The sequence below is a fragment of the Mya arenaria genome, chromosome 5 (genome assembly GCF_026914265.1).
Source record: "Mya arenaria isolate MELC-2E11 chromosome 5, ASM2691426v1".
Lineage (NCBI taxonomy): Eukaryota > Metazoa > Mollusca > Bivalvia > Myida > Myidae > Mya > Mya arenaria.
The window spans coordinates 33,500,935-33,513,432 of record NC_069126.1 but is presented as its reverse complement, the minus strand read 5'-3'; the positions used below and the strand labels follow the sequence as shown (position 1 = coordinate 33,513,432).

The 12,498-nt window shown below is 36.1% G+C and overlaps 1 protein-coding gene across 4 annotated transcripts in view; it reads left to right on the top strand.

The window, feature by feature from the left end:
• The window catches only part of LOC128233439 (transient receptor potential cation channel subfamily M member 2-like), a 54,686-nt gene that overhangs the window by 6,402 nt on the left and 35,786 nt on the right, over nt 1-12,498 (top strand). For all 4 annotated transcript variants that reach the window (XR_008260686.1, XM_052947117.1, XM_052947116.1 and 1 more), the window contains exons 4-9: nt 2,319-2,484; nt 5,346-5,517; nt 6,035-6,198; nt 6,845-7,034; nt 10,183-10,384; nt 10,854-11,047. Coding sequence is in view for 3 of the 4 variants with exons in the window: in XM_052947117.1 (XP_052803077.1) it covers nt 2,319-2,484; nt 5,346-5,517; nt 6,035-6,198; nt 6,845-7,034; nt 10,183-10,384; nt 10,854-11,047 (1,088 nt within the window). In the remaining variant the exon portion in view is untranslated. The remainder of the gene's footprint in view (nt 1-2,318; nt 2,485-5,345; nt 5,518-6,034; nt 6,199-6,844; nt 7,035-10,182; nt 10,385-10,853; nt 11,048-12,498) is intronic.

Genomic DNA, 12,498 nt, shown 5'->3' with positions numbered 1-12,498 from the left:
TTCCTTATTCTACCTGAACAACCAAAGCGCTTATTACCTTTATTTTTCCAACCGTTAAAGACAGAAGTATTTTCCAATACCTACGCCAATTTATAATTATGACATGTACTCAGAAAAGGAAAAAGAAAACTACGAAAAATTGAACATTGAACTTGATCCATACTTCTTATTTTAGTGCGAATAAGCAACTTGTTCCTTATTCCTTATTCAACATCAAATAAAAACAGAAATGTTTAAGTTTTAAAATTGTCAAACAATATAAAAAATAACCACAGGCATTCTGCTTCACTATGTACATGAAACTTAATTCCATAATATATGAAAATATTATATGAAAATAAAATATTAATTTTATCTTCGATCAAACAGATACTTACAAGCAATGGCCAGTGGCTTGCATTCTCATTGAAGGTTCCAATCAAGACATTTTTTGGCATGATGTTAACCACTTTAAATACATTATATATACTATTTAAGTAATATTTGCATAGGCATATTGTTACAATGTTTGCAAAATACGCAGGAGCAGCACGCAAACATGTTTATCCATTTCTGAAAGTGATGGTTGCTGGCAAACACAAGTTGTTCAAAAATAGAAACATTACAATAATCTTACAAGAAAAACAGACAAGCAATTTTGTCCAATGGCTCTCAACAAGGACCTTAACCTTTGACCTATATACATAGTCTTTGTATGAGACATGTCGTCTTATCAAGTTTAACTCTTGTTCCAAGTTATTTGAAATCCTTCTATACAATTTATGGCATAAACAATCAATACGCGGGCACATACACCAAACAACCAAAGTTGGGAATATGTCAAGCTCACTGGAAGCAGGTGCGACAACAAATCAGACTAAAAACAGTTTGTGTTGAAAAATGTACGTCCGCCTGATGCAATTGAATATTTGCATGTTTACAAATGCCAAACATAAGACTACATAACTAACATATTACAAGTATTTTAAAGCGATTTTAGATTTGCTTTTCTTAAGTTGCCATGTAAAGCAGGTTCGTCTTTCCTAATATTTGTCATTGTAATACATTTTATGTGCGTGACATCTTTCCTGCCATAGGTTGCAACATAGACAAAACCTAATTGGTTTTCTTTAAATGTATTTCTGTATGTTGATATACACCATTTTTAAAAAAAAAATGTCACAAAAGGCTCTTTTGGCGACCAGCTTTTTATCTTCTCTGCTGTCATTTGTACGCTTATTAAAACCTAAACAGATATAGGGCAATATATATAAATTATATATATCGAATTACATATAAATAAAACTTAGCTCTTACTCTCCGCAAAGTCACAGAAAAATGGTATTTCTTAAGCAGATTTTAACGCAAAGTGATATTTTCTTGATCATAAGCAATGCCATCATACATATATTTCTATGTTGCAAAACCCATGTGCAAAATCTGATTTACATAAAATAATTCCAGTACTTTGAAACAAATATTTTATTTTAAAATGGGTAAATTCCAACAGGCATATTGTGAACCAAAACTAACATTAACTCTGTCAACTCTTTCCATGAGTTATCTTTGATTTTAGACGCATTAAACTCCGGTATACTGACCGACCAAAAGTCATTCATTCATCTTTATGAGCAAACTATTGATACTACGACCTGTAAGAGATATGTAAAAAAACTTAATATACAAATACTTGAGTTATTATAACAATTTTGTTCTGTAATTGAATATATTGCGGATCACTTAAAGAATTAATATTTGCATTCGTATTTTTACTAAAGCCATATTTGTCTTTGAAATTAAGTTTTCATTTCAGTGGAAGATTTCAGCATTTCACCTAAGTTTGATGATCAAACAAATTTACCGGAAGCTTCAAGTTAGATGGATACAATTGACTCGAAAGAAAAATCGGTTTCATACAAATAACAACATGCAAAAAACAATACCATTGTGTAATTTCGTAGAAATTGTTTTCGATTAAATTGCAGCTTTCCAAAAAGCTAATCACCTCATACCTTGTTCGCGGTGGACAGAAAACAACAACTTCTTTTACAAATATTATGAAAAAATGGTGCGGTAAATCCGCGGAACGCAACAAAAAATTAATGTGGCCTTACACTATATCTTAAGGCTCACGAATGAAGTTAAGTGCGCCCACGAAAAACATGAAATGCGGGAATACTTGGTTTGCACGATAATAGGTTAATACTATATAAATAAGCAATACTTTTGCAATTGTGCTGTTCTAGAATTCGCCTGTTTTAGTCTTGAATTAGAAAGACTGTAGTTTGACAAAGTGTGTAGGCTGCAACGTTTTTCCATGTGCCAAATAACTGTTTCAGGGATACGAAGGGGCACTGCTACTGCGGTTATCCCTTCAGCAAACACAGTGAAGCGGCTAAGGGGAGGCACGTCGAGGCAGGTACAACATGGGACTACAGGAAACATTCTGTACCGAAAATGACCAACGCCTTCGGCGAAATAGAGTTTGGTGGAAATGTGGCGAGGGTAGGTGTTCTTCATTATAGCATATAGCTCGTGTATTTTTTGAAGAATTTAAGTCAGTCATTGTGACAGAATGGTGTCGTTTGGGGCATCAGCGCTGTCAACAACGTTGTGCATATTTTCTTACCTAGGTTTTAACTATAATACTGCAAAATATTCAAATGGTATCCGTGTTTCCAGACTGCACATGTACAGCATTGGTAATTTTTCAGTTATTTTTCAGTGAGAAAGCACTCGAAGACAAAAGTAACGCCTCATGTATATATTGTAATAAAACAAATATGTCGCAAAACAAGCTTGGAAATCAAAACCATATCCCCATAACTTGTCCTTGTCTAAACATACAGGTGGGTTTGTTTTGCATTTTTAACCGCTTCATTGGATATTCGTGCACGTGCACATTGGAGTTTGAGCCCGAGATAATCGAATCTTCCTCAAAGAATGCGCTGTTTTAAGCACTTACTATGTTTTATAAACGATTGACAGTCGAATACACTATCAATTTATCAAAAGTTGGTGAAATTGAAAACGTCAGGTTTAAATTTTGGATTTAGGATTTTAGGCCAACTTGATGCTGCTGTTTCTCAGTCTATTGTCGCAACTCGGTTTAATGTGAATAGATCGACTATTGTGCGTCTTATGAGACGATTAAGGGGTAGATTAGGGCGGTAAATGACCGACCTCGCTCTGGTGAACCTAGGGTAACCACTCCCAGTCAAGACGTATAAATACGTCAGCGTTATTTGCGCGAACGCTTTTTGACGGCACAAGCAACCGCTCTGGGGACCGTCGGAACTCGTGGTAGGCCGATACAACGAATGACTGTGTCTAGACATCTCAGAGACTGTCAAATTCGCTGCCATCGCCCTTATCGAGGACCAACTATTTCCGAACGTCATCGAAGAGCAAGGCGTCACTGGGGTCAGCATCATCTTCGAAGGCGTGGTACGATTTTGTGTTCAGTGATGAATCACGCTTTAACTTGTTCTACACATTGCCGAGCGCGAGTATTTCGTCGACGTGGGGAACGATTCAACAGGAACGTCATTCTGGAAACTGATCGATACAGACGGGGGAGTGTAATGGTGTGGGGTGCCATAAACCATAGTTTTCAGATGATATCGTGCTTGAGGGAAATGTGACCGCGAGACGATATATTGACGACGTATTAGGCCTGTTGTTATGCCATTGATGCGACGTCAACGTGATCGTCTCACCTTTCAGCACGACAACGCCCGTCAGCATACGGCAAGAATCACGATGGACTTTTTTACGTACAAATAACATTAATACTCTAGAATGGCTCTCAAAGTCACTGGATTTAAACCCTATTAAACATGTTTTGGATGTATTAGGACGTCGTTTACGATGACGTCACCCAGCCCCACAGACACGTCATGAGCTTGCTAACGCATTGAGAGAGGAATGGGCTCTTGTTCCACGGCAAGTGGTGCGACCTTTGTGTCGATCAGTGCCGTCCAGAGTTAGAAAATTTTATGCGAAAACTTGACCCCTCCTCCGTTCCGACGTCTATCAACCAACGTTGCTGTTAAACCAAATCGAATAAATATGTACGTACTAATTGGTATTTTTTGTTCCTTTGAATATTTATGCGGAATGCTACAGAAACAAGCTGGGCAAACGCCAAAGACATATAATATAAAAACAAGAAAGAACAGCATAACACACCACAAACAGCACAGTGCATACATACTATACTGATATATAAAACACTAGGTATGTTTATCAACGATTGCTAGGTACCGCCTTGGAACGGTCAGTAACATGTAAATTTACTGGGGGTTAAAACCAATATAAGTGCACAAACCTCACTCTTTTACCAACAATCCTAAATAAATAAAAACTCAAAAGGTAAATCTTATCAGTACTTAATCTTAAAGTACGCATTATCTTGGGGAAACTTAACAATAAAACAAATGATAATTAACTTATAGGTAAACCCCAAGTACTTCTATGATTAGAGATCCCAACTCTATCTGCAGACGAAGGAATACAATTCAGAGCACCTAATGCAAAAACTTTTCAAAGAAACGATATGAAATTGGAATTATTAAAATATACAACTTACCAAGTCTCAGTTTTCACTTTGTCCTAAGGTGAAGAGTTTCTATTGTCCTCGAGTTTATAAGTGTAAAAATAGGTACCAAAATTTCTGTGCATTTCCTGATTCAATGAAGAAATCAGTATGGACTATAACATTTTTTTGGCTTTTTTGAGATTTTTCTTTTTCAAAACTCAAATGTTATTCAAAAGCGAGCGGTTGCTATAATAATTTGGAATAAGCTTTTGGACATATTCGTATATGAAGTTTGCGGATTTAAATAGGGATATTTATCTTTTTGGGGGTTTAATAATGAACGTTCTCCCATTCACGCCCAGTTAAGGCTTCTTACAAGTCTACATTGGAAAGAAAATGGACATGTTATGCTATAATAAAAGTAGATTTTCATAATAACAAGGCAAGTGCCCAATAACATTAGTAATCTCTATAAGCCCCGTATTGTATTTTAGTCGTGGTTAGCATGACTACAATATATTTTATTATGCTAATTGGTCGCCATTTATAGTCATGATGTCATTCCTAGTAAAAACCTACACCAGAGAAGTAAACAAATGACACAACGTGTCTATATAACATATATATTTTTCCAGTTTAGGTGTATTTGAAAAAATATATGATACATACTAAAATTACCGGCGAGGCCAGAATTTGGGCCCAAATGTGTTGAGTTTCAAAGGCCATTAATCTTAGACTCGACAGGAGCCTTCTGAGCGAAGAATAGTTTAAGAAGTTTGAACTAATTTCCTTCCAAATAAACCCATTTTTTTTTATTTCCTTGCAGTATGTTAGGGTAGATGTGGACACAAACATGTCGGACATGCTGGAATTTATGATGAAGGTCTGGGGGCTCGATAAGCCCCAGCTCCTCGTATCCGTGACAGGGGGCGCTAAAAGCTTCAACATGGGCAAACGACTCAGGGACACATTTCGACACGGGCTCATGAAGACTACAGGTTTAAAGACTTTGAATAATGTTATTGTCTTCTAAATCAAAATAATAATTGACTAAATGTTGGTATTTCTGTTCTTTGATTTTGAATATTTAAGTTGTAATTACGCATTTGTTCATGAATGCAACCTGCTTAGGCCCTAAAAGGTATGCAGTTTAGAAATTTTAATTCTGCATCTAGGCACCTGTTATTGTCTAGCCCGGTTTGACAGGTTTACATGACTGCTGTTTTGTGCCTTGTTCGGCGGCCTGCAGCACATTTATTTAAAAGCTAAGTATTATGCAAAAGCAACCTTATTCGAAAACCTATGCATTTTAAAAATAAAATCAGGTTTAAGGGCATACAAGTGAAACACATTATAATTATAACTTTGTTTCAAGTGTTAGAAAATAAGACTTTCAAAAACTACCCAGAGGAAAACAAGTTTGAACTTCAAAAATAACTCCCCAAAAACACAAACCAATCAGTTTCGAAATGTCAGACTAGCCAGAATATGGGCTATTTCATTTGTCACTGCTAGGTGCCTGGGTCGTAACAGGTGGCACCAACGCAGGAGTAATGAAACATGTTGGAGAGGCTGTGAGAGATTCTGGAATTGCATCGATGAGCAAAAACCAGGTCATCGCCATTGCAATTGCGTCATGGGGTTGTGTAAAAAATAAAGAGGCTCTCATCAATAAAGAGGTATTATAATCGTTGTAAGTTTTGTCTTTAACACCTCAATAGAGTTGTATTTGTGTAAATGATACCAAATAAGCTTTTGAAGAAAGGGCTGTTATTAGCTGATGTTTATCATGCTCAATTCTTTTTTTTTTGAGTACACACAAGAAAATCTTTTTTCACTAACATAAATGTCATGGTGATAAAAAACAATCTCCCTCGTAAGAGATGCTCATTCAATTTCTTCTAATGTGCTTCATCATCTGTTGAGGTTATTATAGCAAAAGGTATGTTATATAGGTATATAATGATTTTTTTATAACATCTGGACTCTGTTTGATATACATGTCATTGTTGCTCAATCTGATATACAGATAATTTTATCATCTTTTCAAATATCGAATGTTTTAAGATTAAACTGGATTGTCTTACAGACATATTTAAGGCTTTCGACGATATTGATCTGTAATACTAAAAGGCCAAACTATCACGAGATCATGCACGAGGCTTCTTATAAATGCCAAAGGGTTAGCATAACAACCAGATTTTGTGAATATAAACAGTCCTTGCGCAAATGCATTTGATTATTTGCTTATTAGTTTTGTTCATTTTTTGTATAATAAATTTTACTTTTAAACAATCTTTCACTTCGTTGACAATATATTTACAGAGCAATGGACTATGGCCGGCTTATTATTGTATTGAAAAAAAGCAGCGCGGCGAAGAGAGTTTTCTAGACCCGAATCACTCCCATTTCATCCTCGTAGACAATGCCACACAACACAAGTTCGGTGTAGAGATTCCATTCAGGGCAAAACTGGAAAAGGAAATAGCCAAAATCAAACCTGAGACGGGAGAAAGTATGGCATTACGTATCTTTCAACTTTCAAATTTATTTCCAGCTATTTTAGGAAAAGGACCTTACTCAAAATCAAAAAAGAAACACGGCGTTTCGCATCCATTTATGAATTTCAATGCCTTAAATATTTATTAATACTTAAATATAAAACACCAATAATTTTGTAAAATTTAGAAAAATAAAGATTAAATTTGTAAAAGTATTAAAATACCAGTCAGCATGAACATTTCCCCTTTTCAGGATGGTAAAAAGCGAAAAAATGTCGTTGGAATTTTATTTTTTTCAGGCGATTTCATTTTGTTTTATTTTACATTTTGTTGAGCTTAGTTTACTGTTTTAACTAGCGGATTTTGTTTTCTGTGGGGCATCATTTCTATTGATTGATCGTTTTACCTTTTTTTCTTTTTTCTTTTTTGCAAGCTTAAATCAATTACATATTAGATTCTAATCTGATCAGGTTATTTCAATATAACTCTCATAGTAACGAATTCCTAAATAGTAAACATTCTCTTGTTTTTGACAGTTATCAACTGATTTACTGTCACACAACTGCAGCTTTGTGTTAAGTTGTATTTCTATACAGACGTCATTCCAAAAGACAGCCCACTTTAAAGTGAACGTTTACGTTGATAGTATCATACAATGGTAATAGTTGTTTATCTTACAACGGTAGGTAATATCAGGTCTATATTTGTTCATTTGACACGTATTTGACATTTGTGTTTACTTTTTTATTATGTCACGTGAACATTTTGGTGCTTTAATTTATATTGATCGCACAGCTCAGACTGGTAATTAATTGTCTCATGTCACATATTGGCTATTGATCGCACAGCTCAGACTGGTAATTAATTGTCTCATGTCACATATTGACTATTGATCGCACAGCTCAGACTGGTAATTAATTGTCTCATGTCACATATTGGCTATTGATCGCACAGCTCAGACTGGTTATTAATTGTCTCATGTCACATATTGGCTATTGATCGCACAGCTCAGACTAGTTATTAATTGTCTCATGTCACATATTGGCTATTGATCGCACAGCTCAGACTGGTAATTAATTGTCTCATGTCACATATTGGCAGCGAACGTATATTATTTTCATTATTATATTTGAATAGTTTGTTTAATTGTAATTTATTAATTTCCATTTTAAGTTGATTTCGAGATATACAGCTCTTCGGATTGACATTTTGATCGCAGTCTTTATTATTATATAGTATACATGGTTTACGTTGTGACAGTTTCAGATTGAATACATTTTATCATGTTGTTATTTTCAACTTTCAGGTTTGTCTGACAATTTATATGTATTTTTCTAACAAATATTTTATTGTTTTTTTTGGTAAAAGCAATAACATTTTCCCCTTTGCAGTATGACACAGAAGGTTTCTGTGGAAGATTTGTTTTGGGTGTGATGACCCATTTTAAGTTAAGTTGGAGAAAGTGGTAGTTACGCAGCCGAGGGCCACGCTGAGAGTTCAACTGCCTCTTGATTTTCTGCCGATGTCGACACCTTTTTCCGGACTTCATTTTAGTTACTGGATAACAGCCGTCTATGTTTGCAGTTGCAATGGCTTCATTACTCAAGATTCCCAGATATTCCGGAGTTCTGCCTAGTCCGAAATGAGAGGTTAAGTTTATGATATGTTAATACGAATTGCAGTTTGATCCGGACTGGAAACTTGCCGGAAACATTTTTCTATTTTCTGAGAAAAATCTATAATGTTTTCCCCTCGGTTCCTCACTAATTTTTTTTTAAGATTATTTGGGCTGCTTTCATATTCACATTATAATTGCAATCTTATGAAAGTGGTCTTCAATTTCGCCTTTAAACTGCAAAACACGTACGTTCCGTGTTATAACTCCAGCGCATTGATTCTTTTAGCATGTGATGTCAAAAAGATCTGACGATACCTATGCAACTTGAATGTATTGATTTCCTCAAGACTTCTCGATGAAGGCAAAGGCGACTATAAAGACATTCTTGTGTAACGGCTAATTTCACTTTATATGGAAAAATCCATCCCCATTGAAGAAAATTTCAGCACATGCCACATCTTAAGCCTTGAATATTTCATTGCTTTGTTTTTTAAAGAGCAGTTGCATAGCCACCAAGGCCGTAATTTTTATTTTTAATTTTTATTTGATACAATCTTTGTGTACTCTTGCATGAGAACGCAAGACAAGGACGCAACCGTATCATCCACCGCAAAACGGCAAATGTGAACGCTTCAATCGGATATTACTTATGATGCTAGATACCTTGACGGAATACCACAAACTTGAATAGCCGACGTACGAAGGTCCGTTAGTGCAAGCTGTTTATTCAACCAGACAAGATTCAACAGGGACTGTCTGTTGATGCATTTGTAGATATTGCAAAGATGATGAGTATACGAGGCCAGACAACTACGTGCAGCGACTCAAGGAAAGCATGATTTACGCATACAAGTTCACTGGCCAGAATGAAAAGAAGGGTCGAGAGACCTGCAAGTCGGAGACATGGTTCTCTTGCAGAAATTGATCGATATACCATGGTGTAGGGATTCCTGACCTAGACGTTCCCGTATGCGGTCACAAAAGGGTCCGATATGCACGCCGACCGGAACTTCCTGCTTCCGTTTGTATCTGTTCATGGAGAGACAATATACCGGAAATTGGGAATCGAAAACCACCAAGGACGCGCAGACCGGTGACGAGGGCAACAACCAAGGATATAGTGGCTCCGAGCTTGATTCGGACGCATCTGACGATGGTATCATCCACTATCTGATTCATCAACGAACGTTAGACACCTCACGAGCCTTTGTAATATGCTACCACGTCTCATTGGCCTACGATTTCCCCGGACGAGAGTCTTCAGGGTGATGGTCGACAGCACTACCATCAGTTCTGGAAGAGCACCGTCTATACATCAAGATCCGTCTTTGCAGCCTCCGCCACCGGAAGTAGTCGTAGTGTGTGAGAGTTTGCGACGGAAGCCATCGAATTGTTTTGGAAAGTGGATTGCAAGTACAAATACACACCATTGTACTATTTTTGACCTCTCAGGATATACTAAAACTTAATTTATTTATTTGGTAGTTGATCCTTGACATGGCTTAAATTAACAATGTATCGATGAAAATAACATTTTCTTCTAGATGCCGCATCAGTGCCACACATTTTGCTAGTTCTGGAGGGCGGTTCTGGCACACTTGAAACTGTTCACCAGGCGATATTGAACAACACACCCACAGTCGTTGTGAAGAGCTCAGGCCGTGCAGCGGATATCCTCGCCTACGCCTATCTCAACAGAAAAGAAGTGGGAAATGAAAAGGACCATGCTGGGAAAGAGCATACAACGTAATGTTTAAAGCACAAAACATTTCGTTTAAAGCATAAAACGTTATGTTTAATGCCCAGAGCTTATCGTTTTCAGGCGCACAAAATGTTTACAGGACAAAATGTTTAACAAAATGTCATTTAAAGGCGCAAAACGTTATGCAATGGCAGAGCATAAAGCATAATGTTTAAAGCACTTTGCATAATGTTAAGAGCACATAGCATAAATTAAAGTGAAAGCAAATAACATTATTTTTTACTTTTTTTTAATATGATTCATTAATCGATGTACATCTTACAGCTATTTAAGAGGCATTATGTAGCTTGCCCAATTGACCATATTTTATTTCATCTTATGTTCTTATGTAGTTCAACTGAAATGATGCAATATATAACCAATAGTGTGTATAACTACTATTTATAGAAACTATTCACCATATATTACTGTATTTTAAGAATCAGCTATTGATTTTATCACCGGACGACGTAGGTACTTCGACGAATCTGTGGAAATCACGGTTAAGGAGATGATAGAACAAGAACTCGGTAATACGGACACGATGAAGCACCTGAAAATCATAAAAGAGTGCCTCGATAAAAGCGACCTCATGTCCGTGTATGAAATGGAAGGGAAGGGCTGGGTGAAGGATATTGATGTTGCTGTTCTACAGGCTCTTTTCAGAGGTACAGTTAATTTCCTATTTGCATCACTTTACAATTACAATTTTACTATAATAGTCATTTACTATTATACCAGTAAACATCTAATCACATTTTCATAACACGACAATATTAAATCCATTTCAAATAACAGCATAAAATTGAATGGACAATTTCATTTAGAAATACTACATGTAAGCGAAATAAATCCATGCTTTTTTTTAGGAAAGCGTGCACACTTTTTGACACATTAAAGGCACATTCTCAATCCCACTAAATAAAACTAAGCTGTTCACTGTTAAACTATTTTAGCGAGCAGATGTGGTAGCATTTTTTCAACCACTGTTATGTATTTAATCAGTATAAACCAGTTATCAAATCCCATATTACCTACATCCAACACTGCTCTCTTTTTTTCTTTTTTTTAAATACTGGCACACCAATTTTCTTATCTTAGCTGAAGCTGTTCCTTTAACATTTTACTCATTTCTGATCGGTCAGAGTCGTGGCTAGTCAAGCGAAAGATAAATAGGTACATTGACTGGTTAACTATTCTAATCGGATATTCATATCTTATTCTACCGCATTGTTTCTTTTTTATTCGCAATATCACGGTATCAAACATATCACCGATCAGCTTATATTGAATGTTACAAAAGGCACAATTTTGCAAATACATGCACATGTAGAATACCCGTTTCATACTTATTTTCTCCGTACGCTTAAATATGAAATTTTACACTTACCCTAACAACTCTTTCAAAAGGGAACTCGTCACATTCTATCTTACATTATGTTATCCTACTTCTATTTACTTACTTACTTTTCAACCTATTCTTTCTTCTTTCTATTTCATGGTGGTACTGGTCAGACGGTGTTTGGATACCCCTTATTCTTAGCGCCGTTTGATCCCGGAATCACTTGTATCAAATGTCTATTGAAATAGGTACATTTCGAATGAGGGTAGGTTTGTTCTGCTACTATCAATCTCGTGCTAAATGAATCAAATGTCTCAAATGTCTCACTCACTTCGAACTAATTTGCTGGCTAGCAATGCTCCTACTCTGTTCTGGAGACGTTCATAAAAATCCTGGCCCCGCACATTCTCCATCCTCCTCCTTCTCTTCTGAAATCCAAGTTGACGTTACTGGATGCCTTAATATCGTCCACTATAATGTTCAAAGCTTCCGCATCAAAAAGGATATCTTGTTTGCTGATCTACGAAACTTTGACATATTAGCCTTCACGGAAACATGGCTCACTCCTAACTCAGCAACTCCCGATTTGATATTTCCAAACTTCCATGTACCTTATAGAAGAGATAGACTTTCTTATGCACATGGTGGTATTATTGTATACATAAAGTCAGATTTGTTTGCATTAGAAGGACATGACCTCGAGATAAACGACATTGAATGTATTTGGCTTGAACTGCGAATTAAAAATAGACGTCTTCTACTTGGTACATTCTATAG